This window comes from Scaptodrosophila lebanonensis, unplaced genomic scaffold (assembly GCF_003285725.1).
Source record: "Scaptodrosophila lebanonensis strain 11010-0011.00,11010-0021.00 unplaced genomic scaffold, SlebRS2 tig00000053-arrow-pilon, whole genome shotgun sequence".
Classification (NCBI taxonomy): Eukaryota; Metazoa; Arthropoda; class Insecta; order Diptera; family Drosophilidae; genus Scaptodrosophila; species Scaptodrosophila lebanonensis.
The window spans coordinates 11,500,458-11,513,564 of record NW_022060548.1 but is presented as its reverse complement, the minus strand read 5'-3'; the positions used below and the strand labels follow the sequence as shown (position 1 = coordinate 11,513,564).

General features: G+C 37.4%; 1 protein-coding gene across 11 annotated transcripts in view; it reads right to left on the bottom strand.

The window, feature by feature from the left end:
* The window catches only part of LOC115623597 (tight junction protein ZO-2), a 39,491-nt gene that overhangs the window by 17,059 nt on the left and 9,325 nt on the right, over positions 1-13,107 (bottom strand). For 5 of the 11 annotated variants that reach the window (XM_030517999.1, XM_030518001.1, XM_030518006.1 and 2 more), the window contains exon 3: positions 9,379-9,907. In XM_030517999.1, the coding sequence (XP_030373859.1) occupies positions 9,379-9,907 (529 nt within the window). Of the gene's footprint in view, positions 1-335; positions 447-5,379; positions 5,487-7,469; positions 8,231-9,378; positions 9,908-9,982; positions 10,400-13,107 lie in introns of those variants that run through there. The other 6 variants (XM_030518000.1, XM_030518009.1, XM_030518010.1 and 3 more) reach the window with 5 other exon arrangements.

The following is a 13,107-nucleotide window of genomic DNA, read 5'->3' as shown; positions in this document are numbered from 1 at the left end:
TGTATAAATGTATGTACGTTTTATTGGAGAGGGAAGTGTATAAAAGACTTCCGTTAGCAGTTACAAACAAAATTATGCGTTGCTTCTATAGAAATTTAAAGTGTGGGCAACAGTTGCTGCAGTTTATATACAGACATACTTATGTACATACTATGTGTATAAGAGTAGATTAATCATTTCAAAATGAAATTTTCAACAAACAACCTTGAAAATAACACCATGAGCTACGTCTATAAAATGTAATTTTTATTATGCATAAGAGTTTGAACTTTAAGACACTTTGAACTTTACGAAAACAAAATAAATCATTACAAGTTTTAATGAGCGCTTCTTACCAACATATTATTCGGCACAAAATCCGGAAATTTCATTTTAGTTCTCGTTGCGTGTGAGAATTTTTTTTTAATTAAACGCACTTCGAACTTTTGAAATCGTGCATTTGTTTGCTTGCTTAAACAATTTAGTCCTTTTGTTTAAATTCAACAAAAATGTAAACTGCTTCCATTGTAATTATGGTAACAAACTCTAATTCGAAACAAGATTTTTTCAAACTTTTCAAGTAATTAAAGTTTCGGGCCAGACTATTAATCATAAACTGTACAAAGGCCTGTTTTGTTGCACATTCGAATCACGGCTTTACGTATCTATTGGATGCATTGAAAGTGGATTGCATTCGTGTGCATTCAGTTGTGCATAGCTTGATGCATCAGTTAGTCCGACATGTACATATGTATATACTATGTATGTACATATGTATATAGAAATACATTTATATACAGGTAAAATTACAGGTACACATATGACACAATTTATGAAATATCGTTTGCGGCACTGCCCATTACAAATATGTAAATTATCATTTTACTTCAGAAGGGTAAACAACAAATTTATGACTTAGTATCTAGAAAAATGCGAAGAACGCCTTGTCTAGGTCGTTGGTCGCGCCGAACTTCTCCCGAACTCACGTTGACGGCTTGAAACACGCTTCAAAACTATTTTACCTACTGCTCGCGATTGTGGATAGAAGCCAACAGCAGGCAACAACAGAAAGGCAGGCAGACAGTCACAAGATTCAGAAGTAATGGGAGAGCGAGAGAGTCGTTGAACGGAGCGCGGAGTGCAGAGTGCGGAGCGCACCAAAGACACCGAACCGTGAATAGAGAAATAACAGATAAAGGCACAGCACAAAACAAACTTCAAATAAGTGGCCAGCCAGGCAGACAGGCAGCACAGCACAGCGCAGCCAGCCAGCTATAAACATCAACTTTCCATGCGGCATGCAGTAGCTCTGTAACTAAACACATACAGGCATACATACACATGTATATGCCTGCATACATGCACATACATATACAAATCGACGTGCATAAATACATATGTGTGTATGTATGTGTTTTTTTTTGAATTTGTCGGCATGTCTGTATGTATGTACATATTTATGTATGCTGTTTAGAGAGAGTTCACAAGTAGTTTTGGGTAGGAGTGCATTCAGCATAGATATGTATGTATGTATCTATGTGCATATATACATACATACATATGTATGTATGTAAATACAATTTGGATGCATTTCTGTAACCCTGTGTAGCGGCGTTCATTATTTAAGTGACCGCCCCACTAATACTGAGCAAAAAGAAACAACGAACAGAAAAATGTAAACAAAACGTAAAAGTAAACAGCGATTTTTTAAACGGAAATGAATAAAACCAAGATATTAAATATCCCCTGCAGTACTAGGGCATAGCCCTTCAAGCGCAGATCACCTGTAGTACTCATATGTATTTCATATGATATAGCCATTGTCTAAGTAATTTTTTGTCAGTTAATGAATGCATTTACATATATTGAATTCTTGCCGCACATAATATTTCAATAAATAATAAAATCATTTTGATAGAATTTGACAAACTGCTGAATTTAATGTTATTATTAGCGTTTTCTTTCGGTATTCTTCTTTATCTTTCTACTTTATGAATACTCGTTAAAGATTTGAAGCAGAGCACAAATTAAAATCACTTACTGGAAATCCCACTGATAAAAGAGGGTGTACAGAAAAAACTCGTTTATTTGGACACTTCATAATTGAGTCTGGATAGCATGTGTTTTTTTTTTTTCAAGCCAAAAATGTAGGCACTTATTCTTAAATCTTTTCTGTGTCCTATTGTTCGCAGGTACTTGTCGTCTTTTTTAAACAAATCTGTGTAAACAATTTAACAAGTAATATTTAATATATTTTTTTCCATCTTATGAAATGACTTCGCTTTTAAAACATTAAATATTATTGGGAAATGCTTTATGAGCCTGCATAAATTGGAATTGGAATCGAGCAAACCGGACAGTGTGTTGACATACATAATAGACATAAAAAAGAAGAAGCAAATTATCTGCCAATAGAATGAGGGATTGTTTACATAGGGATTCGGAGAGTCCATATACCAAGTTTGGATAATGTATTTACAATCGTTTTGGAAATCTAGACAATCATCTTGGCAGGCGGACAGTCATGTCTAGATCGATTTGTCGCGACATGCTCGTTAAGAATACATATACGTTAATGGGATCGAAAATGTCTGTTACCTACTTTTTGCAAACCTAATATACCCTTTAAATACATCGGGTTCAGAGTGCAAATAGTCACCGTTTAGTAATTATTAAATCTTGCTAATTTGCCAACAAAATAATGATTAAGAAAATGTATTTTCTATGATTTAAAGGTAGTTTCTTAATACCAAATACAAAATCAATAATTATTCTCGATACTAAACATACTCTCTAGAACAGAGAAGTTTCGTTTATTCTACTAGTTAGTGAAAAACATATGTCCCAGGCATTCTTTCAATTTCAAATGATATTTGATCATCTATGTATTGTGATGTTTATGATAAGAAATATAAAAGAACAAATCCTCCACATGTACATACATGGGTGTATATATTTTATGTGGAAAAGCTCACACAATTCCAGCTTAATTCATGACAGCTACAATTGAACTGCTCGCTCCCTGACTCCAGCAATGCTTGCAACTATAAACGGATTGACATTAATTCAATCAAGAGTGCTTATTAAACGTTTTAAGTGTCAAGAATATACGTCCAAAGAAATATAGTACATATACTCGGACAGTATATAAGTATGTATGAGAACAATTGGAGTCGCTTTCATTGTATCGTCATCATCCACAATTAATGTACATATATGAAGTATATATGTATGTACTCGTATGTGTAAAGTATGTTTGTGTATTCCGTGAATTAAACTTTATATGCGAAACACAAAAAGTGCAAGCTTGCAGAACTTTTTATGAACCGGAGACAACGTTCACTGAGTGCCATTGAAAGATCTTTTAGATTCAAACAAACAAAGCTATATATTTTGTACCCTCTGGTTGGAGGGTTTAGCGCAATGCCGAAGAATTTGTCAACCACGCTGATAATCTTTGAATTCATTTGGTTTTGAACAATGCAGTAATTTTGAAAGTATTTTCTTTTAATATCAGCTACTTCTTCGGACTTTTTTAAGCTAGTTACTAATTAGTTCGTGCGTTTATATGGCTTAAAGATGTGTTTCTGTAGTGATTTTAAGTCAGCTTGGAATGAATTCAACACTTTCTTCAGTTCTTTTCATTATTTGATATAAAAACATGTTTGGTTTGGGAGTATTTCCTTTAAAAGAATACTCAAATTGTACTTTGTTAGATGTCTCTAAGGAGAACATAATTATTTTATCTCGAATTACAAAAATTGCAAGTACCAAAGCTGAGAATACCCTCACTAAGTTGCCTTTCTATGAAGAATGCTAATAACATATTCAGTGAATTAGATATGTAATCTTGAAGCTTTTCTCTGTTTCAAATCATTTCTTGAATTGGATAAGTAAAAGTACTATGGAGCGATTTGTGAATGACTTCTTTTTAGCTTTTTCAAACACAAAAATCAAATCGAATTGCAATATCCAATATCAAGGTCGGGTTTTACCAAATTTATAGCTTTTTCTGACATCGAAGAAGTACTTTTAGGTGGCAAAATACGTCAGAGAGACGTAATTATTCAATTAAAGAAATAAACGTTGAATTGTATAGACAGGTTTATTAATTTTTTAATAATTTGCTACCAATTTGCTAGAATTCATTATAAAATATGGTATGTGCGTTACTACAAGATGGTTTTCATTCCCAGCAATGCCTATGGAGATCGAAATAACAAAATGAAAATTGACAAAGCGCCAACTGAATAACATAATAGCCCACCTTTTTGTGCCTAAAACAAGTCAATTTAATAAAACAAAAAGACTTTGTTGTCACACAAAGTTATGCAGTCTGGTGGTGTCACAAGCCGTGAAACTGCATTGCGCATACCAAAAAACTCGTTTTGTTATTATGGCCCAACTCGAATGAATCAAACATTGAAAATTTGCTCGTTTAAGTGTGTGCACACAAGTAATTACTACACACATACATATGTATGTATGTATGTATGTATGTATGTACGAATATATGTAGATATACAAATATTTATGCATATTTAAAGCTGGGTGCGGCATGCATTCCAAAAGGAGTTCCAACACTTATCCTCCCAGAGATAAATATCACAGCTGTTGTCATTTATTATTTTCTCTATTCGAGGTACTTACTCGTCTAACAGGTAGCTGTCGAAAGGGCTGACTCACGACCACATTTTTCGCAAAAATCCCAATATTTATTCAGTGTGGGTTCTTTCAGTGTGTATATGATTAAAAATGATTGTTAAGATCTCGCCTGAATTCCAGCGGAGCTCGAATGAAACAACAATTCAATGGTATGGCGCTAAATGGTTAAAACGATGGGTCAGAAGTTTTACGAATTAGCCATAAAATCGAACACTTATACAAAGAACGGCAAGCCGCATCGCGACGTAAGTCTCCAAAAAGCCACTTCGGAGGTACAGCGAATAGAAAAAACCAGTTGAACAACTAAACTTGATTTCAAAGACTTTTTCTTTCTTTCGAGGCAAGTTAAGAGTCTATATGTGTGTGCGAGTATGTATGCATATGTACACTGAATATACATACATACATACATACATATATATATATATGCACATGTACATATGCGCATATAAATGCATAAAGTTTGTTGAGCTGTGGGTCAAACGTATTTTGAGTTTCACTCAACTTGAAGCTTTAAGTTTGCAAATCGGCTCATTTGGCTTATTTGTTGAACAGGTTTTATTGCATACAGGAGCTGGAGTTGGAGCTGGAGCTGCAGCTTGGCCTGCCATTGTTGGCTGTAGAGTTTAAGTTTTGGGGACTTTTGCAAATTCTGTAGTGCAGTCCCCATCCCGGTATGTATATAGTTTTTGATTTTTAAAATTGAACAACTTAAGCATAACGCGTTCCATTTACCTGTTGCAGCAGCGACTCGTGACGAAAATGATTGTTCGGCAGGACGTGTGGATTGCCACTGGTGGCGCCGACTATATCCATGTTGAAGGCTTAAATCCACGTATTAATTTTTCTTAGTACGAAACACCGAGTTGGCAAACAGTGAACAGATTTTTTATTTGACTGATGAGGGAAGAGCTCAACATGTTGCATTAATTAAATTCTTTCAAATTTCTCTTTAAGCGACAGCGAAATGTTTTTGGAGAATTCGTTACTTGAAGGTGTGATGTTGGTATAACAATTTAATTGTTATAAATATTACAACTATCTGAGGGCGTTATTGTGGCACTTTAAACAATATACATACATTAATGTATGTATAATTTTTTGGTTTTACGGCACTTGAGTATTAACTATGAAGTATTTTTTCGCAGCACAAGTTTCTAGATATTAAGAGCCTTCATTTGGGAGCTCAGTGGCACAAGTATTCCATTTGATATTGCTGTGTATGTCCAGGCAGAGACCTGCTAGTCCGGAGCGCGCGCGTCGATTTAAGACTGAAGCGGCCGCGGCGGCGTCGGCGGCGGCAAAAATGTCAGCGAGCGAATTTAAGAAACAACACAACAACAAAAAGATGAAAAAAAGGCAGGCGGGCGAGTAACGAGTCCGCTTCACCATCAAATGAAATTCATCCGTAAATCACGTCCATTCGCCAGCAAATGTTGTCGACTTTTAAAATGAACGGAGCGCGCTCAAGAAAGCAAAAGCAAGCAAAGCCAGCGCTCGTACGTGTATAACATGAAATAAATTGAAAAATGCCTACACACACCTATGCACATACACACACACACACATACACACATAGGCAAATCAACAGCACAGGTAAACAACAAGCAGTGCGCACCTTTAAGGCAAACAGACACACACACACACAGGCATACGCACATGTCCATACATCTATGATTGGAAAAAATGTTGCTGGGCAACTTTTGAAAAGCCATCGCTGTTGCTTGCTGCTACACTGCCCCTAACTTCAGACTCAAAACTCAGACTAAGGCTCAGCGTCAGCGTCACCGTCAGCGTCAGCCGCAGACCCGTTTGCCCAACGTTGCTGCATGGTGGAGCATGTGGAGAGTGGAGAGTTGTTGTCTCAAATTGGTTGCACATTTAGAGCTGTTTGCTCTGCCTCTTCAAAGATTTTACTCATTGGGAGGGCACTGCAAAGGAGTGCTTCTTGTTTGCATGCCTATGCCTGTCTATGCCTGCCTGCCTGCCCAACATCCGAGGAAGCAGTATTATGGTAGTTCTCGTTCGTGTCCTCGTTCAAGTTTGCATTCATAGAGAAATGAAAAACATGCCGATAGTGTGAAGTTGGTATTTTTAGGAATGTGGCCCTTTCTTTGTTGCCGTACCAGCTCCTGTTCTGCTCTGAATTCGAAATGAGTACACTGTTCAAAAACCATTGCAAGTTGCATCAAGTGCCTTATACATACAAAATTGTACTTTAATAGGGCTCTATCTAAAGCAAAAATCCTATTCCTTTCAATTGAAGTGAAAGTATATATAAGCGTAATAGAAATTTTTTTATTAATTGGAGTAGCGATTAAAATAGACCGAAATATACATACTTTTATGTATATTGTCTAACATTTGTGGAAATAATTTCAATTTGATTTGTTAAAAATGAATTTATTGCCTGCCATTTATCTAACTAAGCCATATACTTTTATTATACTTTTACAGCTTGAAGACGCTTTTTCAACTATATATTTGCTAAATAGGACGCAATAACTCAAGCCTAGGGTAAGTCAAATGAAAACAAAGTTATTTTTCACTTAGAAGCTGCATTTTCTAAAACTCTTTTAAAGTACTTCACAAAAAGAACGTATAAGTAAAAATTTTAGCTCTATGCTTTTGTTTTTAAATGAGAACAAAGAGTTATGTGTTTATATAAATAAATCGTTCTTCTCCTCTGAAGAAGAAGGGGTGGCAGATTTATGGGAATTAATCAATAGAGTCAATGACCCCCTCCATGGTTTTTATTTTTATAAAAATGCAGTTGTTAGCCGTCCCTCATACCAGCCCACCCCACCTAATATTTAAACACATACCTTCTTAAAGCGTCGTTGCGATGAAGAGTTTATCAAGGCAGTGTCGTGACTGCCACTATTTTTGTTAGTGTTTCCCTCGCGCTTGCCAATCGCGTGCAGCAAATCGTCCACATTGCGAATGCAGGGTCGTTCTAGCCCTCCGCCATTGCCCATACAACTGGTCATACTCTTGTTGCCCAGACTGTTGCTACGGGAGCGCGAACGGGAACGGGAGTGCGAGTGGGAGCGGGAACGTTGCTTTTGCAACCAAAAAACATCGTTTGCCATGTTGATTTCGGCAGCCGCTTTACGTGCAGCACGCCCCAAAGATCCGCCAGACTGCTCCTGCCCATTGGCGAGATACTCGCCCGAAATGTGAACTTTGGGCGTGTTGACCAACTGCAGCCCTGTAGCGCCAAATTGTTCCGGAAATTGGTGCAATTCAAGCGGAAAGCGCGGATCCATGGGCTGGCCGGGCTGGCGGGGATACATGTAGCCGTCGCGCAAAAACATTTTGTTTGTGGTATAGATACGATCGTCGACCTGATACACTCCATTGGCGACGGGAGCCTCGCCGCCGCCAATAATGCCGTTACGCACATAGGCGGCGGGACGGTAGCGCACAAGGGGGTTGTAGGCATTCGCCTTTAATTGTTTCGTTTTGAAGCTGCGACGACGCGTGGGTGGCTTCATTTTTTGCTCGGCACCGAAAAGTATGCTACAGTTTTTTTTATTATGCGCAAGCCTAAATTCTTCTCCACTTATGAACACTTTAAACTTGCAAGAATTTTAAAGAAGAAAAAACAACGACAACGACAACACTTGGCCGAGAGCCGCACAACACGTTTAACACTTTGCACGTTCGATTTTCCACTGCAATTGTCTGATTTTATTGCAACAACTTTTTCTGCTATTTGCCGTCGAGGCAGCCGGGCACGCATCTAATCCAATTACGTGCACTTGTATTTTTTTCACTCACTCTGCTTTAAGTTTTTTTTATTGTACTATATGCCTCTGTTGGTTGAATATATCACAAACAGTACATGCAAACAAACATACATATGTACAGATATACATATGTATGTATATAGCATAGCTTGGCAAGGCAAATGTTAGCTAAAGAATTGACACACTTTATGACAGTTTTGTTTTTCCATCTACTTTACTTTGTTTTTGTTAGCAGTGTGTCTCTTCCTGCAGCGTGAATTTTTAAATTTCTAGCTAATGCATAGCAAGGGGTGGCGGCTATACCTCCAATACGCTCCGAGCTACGAACTACGAGCTACTCAAATTCTGTGCTAATCCGATAGCTTGATTTGCAAACTATGGGGGCTTACTGCTAAGTCTTGTCCCAAATTCTATTCCAAAGCCAATTGCATTGCTGAAACTGATACGCAAATAGGCGGCAGTTTTTGTTTTTTACTTTAGTTAGTACGCCCCCTTTACGTGACAAGTTGGCTTTTGACAAAAGTGTAATACACGATTTTTTTTCACATTTTTTCCAACATTTCTTTACAGCGAATAGCAGCCTACTAGGAAATGGGAAAACACATTTTTTATAGCTACAATTTCAAGCACATAGTTGTCCAAAATTGAACATTTTTGCACCTCGAACTTGCAAGCTTCGAACGAATACGATTCACACACAACGCAATGAACAACAAATTGAAACTGAAAAGCCTATAGATATGTATATTCTGGCAGCAAGCTAAACGACATTTTTTCCACTGGAAATGCACGATGGAGATAAAAACCAAAAAATTATCGGGCGTAATACAATTTCCAGAGACAGAAAAAAAAAAGAATAAATGCGATAATAGCGACAGAGCTTAAAACCCAAAAACACACACCCATCATACATATGTATTTAACAAAGAATACATAGCTTTTGTTTGGGAAAAAGTTGAAGGATAAAGACGGTGGTACTTACGAAAAATTCATCCTCGATTACTGGATCGGCGAGCATCTCAATAGCCTCAGTCATGGATCGGCAGGTGCGATTCGTGTTCTTCTTTTTCTTGAGCTTGCGTCCGAGGGTGGCGGCATCGCTGAACCGATGGAGTAATTTGTCGCGCTTGCGTACTGCCAGGGGACTTCCAGTGTTGCTGGCATGGCACAAGAGCGATCCGTAGCCGTTCGTGGAAGAGATAGTGCCCGTATTGGCGTAAACGTTTTGGGTCTGATACTGCGCTGCCGCCGTCAGAGTGCTGTTTGAATCAGTCTTGTGTATAAGATTGTACTCTGAGTGCGGGAACTTGCTGGGAATGATATTGGAAGCATGCGGGTCCAACGACTGCAACGATGCTTTCAATGTCAGATGTGGCTTGGGGGGCGGTGGTGGTGGGGGTTCCTTCATGAGCGGAAGACGGCGCGGTGCTGCACGCGGTATGGTCGCCGAATGAGGAGATGAGGCGCCACCGTAGCTTTTCGCACGACGATTCCGATCGTTTTCCTCTTCTCTGCAAAAAAAGAAGAAAATTGATGTTTAGGTTTATAATACTGTGATTGTCTGAGTGCTTCCTCCTCCCGCCCACCTGTAGCACCGACGCTGCATTGGCGGACTAAAGAAACCATTCGCCGGCAATGGCACAAAGTAACCCCATTGTGGGGCTCCACCTGCCTGGTAAGGATCAAAGTAGGCGCCCAGCTGCGGAGTCGGCTCCCGAGAGCAACTACCACGGTACACAGGTAGGGAAACCCGAGAACGTGCCGACGCATAATGCCGGGATCTGTGTCTACGCATGCAATCAATATTATTCCCCAACGATGATGTGTTGGTGGCATCCGAGTCTAGCGCACAGTTTTCGCAGCTATAGCCTGAATGCACGGCGTTTTCCAAAGTGTCATCGCTGGCGCTATCTTTTGGACTGTCCGCCATTTCGTTTTCGTCGCTAGAGCACTCGGGAAGTGTGTAGCAAACCTTCTTGCCTTGCGACATTTCTCAAAATATTTATTTGTATTTCTCTGTTGCGAGAAAAGTTTCACTCTTTATTTTACTTGGCCTGGATTATAGTTTGTAGATAGCTAGGCCTTTATGATTACGATTGTAAATATTACACGTTCTTATATTATTTCAATTGCTAAATCCCGGGAAACAATTGCTAAGTCATTAGACTTCTACTAGTTTTGAGATACTTAGCTATTGCGGGAGTGGAAATTTATTTTCTTAACCACAACACTTTTTATATCACTTGGTATTGGCGCATATCCTGCACAGAGCCCAGAAAGTAAATTAATTATATAATTTTGAACACAAGTTAAATTAATAATCCCCAGAATATAAGTCAGGAATGGAAAATCGTGGATTGTATACTTTTTTTAATTTTCTCCATTTAGCTTAGTATACTTCGCTCCGCGTTTTTCTTCCTTCTTCTTCTTCAGCCCTTCATAAAATAACACTCTGTTCTTTGGTAAATAAAACTTTTGTTTTATTTTGACAATCCTATAATGATGAGTATATTTATAATTCTATGGATCGTTTTGGGAATCTTGACCGTAGTTTTGGATTTAAGTCTCATTAGAAATGCAATAGCAAATTCCTGAATCGAATGCACTTTATTCTTTATAGTCTTGGTCGATCGTTTGATTTATTTCATGTTTATGAATTTATTTTTATTAAAAAATGAGATTAAACCATACTGAGAACTTATAAACATCGATATAACTTTGAAAGCAGTCGCCTGATGAACTAATGACAAAATGGTGTTTAAGGATTTCAATTTCCCAATTTTTAAGACTTATTAAACCCCCCTCGTACCCTCGTATTTTAATGAGAATTGGGAAAATAGAATGATGACTGCACTCAGTTTATTGGGAATTCCGAGATGAGTATTCAAAGAATAATTGGCATAAAAATAAATATGAGAAGACATTTTCCTGTGGACGTCAAAGCATATTTTGCTATTGAAGAGAAAGATTGTCTGGATAGTAAATAATATGTAACAAACAAATTATATACCCACAAAGTTAAAATTGTGCACTAGTATATGCAAAAGATCACTAAAAATGTAGGGGTAATAAACTAGGAAAATAATAGGCCTCCACCATCACATTTTATGGATAGTTCCAACAGTTCTATAAAAACACAAATACAATTTGTAGAATTGCGGGTTAAATTAAAAGAAAACATAATCGTATTAATTACCACCTATATGTATGTATTATGTGCTCCTAAAGTCAATGTTTCGAAACTTTTGGAAGTCATCCCATGAGTATTTCATATTTTCTCAATGATTATCATTTTTGTAGAGAAAAACGGTCTCGGCAAAAAATATATATTTCAGACGTCAGCTTTTTGTGGATTTTTAAACAGTAAATTTTTGCAGGGTATGAAGCAATATCTCAAAATTTAAACAGTTTTAAACTGAAGATTCTCCAGAAAATACTACCGTTTCTCAAAATTTTTCGTTCACTATATATACACTTGTCTGTTCAACTTATTTAGTGTAAAGTAAGTACTACAACCTCAAAGCAAAATGAAAAGTGTTTTCCACACAATACTAATCAATTTCCCATCATATTGCTCATCTAAGTTGCATTGGAAGGTCTTAACATTGTTTAGTTTTCCAATACTTGTTATTGCACGCTTTTTCTTTTCGATGCAAAAGCACGATTTTCACAGACACAAAACATTCATTAAATACACATTTGTGGGAACATATTTATTTAAAAACAAATATTGCCAAACGAATGGAACATGAATATGTACGCGGAACGCGATCAATTTTTAAACTGACTCGAACAGCGCGACACAAATATTTATGCCACACTCTTTGCTGGGCCGATCCGACCAAAAGAACCGAAATAAATTTTAAAGAGCGACAGAAAATGGGGAGCACACAAAAATAGAAGACATGTGATGAGAATATTGTCCACTAAATCGTTTTAATACAGGCGAGTAAGAGCGCAGGGTTGGGCGATCCTGAATACGGCATACCCTTCAACCCAGTCGTGCATTAATTAATAAATACATCAATATTTCAGTTAAGTATTATTCTACTTCTCTTAAGATGCTCTTTCGTTCGTTTGACTGATCGATCATTTGAATTAATTAAGCATTTGACATTTGAGTTCAATCCAACACATCTAACGCATTTCAAAAATATTCCAACACCCTGTATAATTGGCATGCACTAGAAAACCATATTAGAAATCAACTGTTTTGTTTACAAAGCTGAATTGATGGTTCCTTATAAAAATGTTGTGAATGCGATATTATTGAAGATATGTATTCATGGTAATGAATGCCATTTTAGAGTTCCGATAAGAAGTAGGAAATCGATAGGTATTCCAGCAGTTTTCAACAATACTAGACGCTATATATTTTCTTCTGCTATACGCATTGGCGAAAAGTGTCTCGTGTCAATTGATGCGGTCCAGTTGAAGCAAGGGGCCCCAGAAAAGTTTAAATTGATATGTCAATTCGGTTCTAAAATGCAACTGGGAACTTACGCAACTACATGCACCAATTAACGTTCTTAATTTAATGTAATTTAGTTTTCTAATTGATTACATGTACCCAATAGACTGGGGATTGCTCACATACCCTGTACCCGTTCCCTCTTTCACAGCCTACCTTCCTACTACATCTTACTGATTTTGATGAGGTTTCCATATAAAGCTCTGCATTATATATCCAAATTTGTTGAAGATATTATAA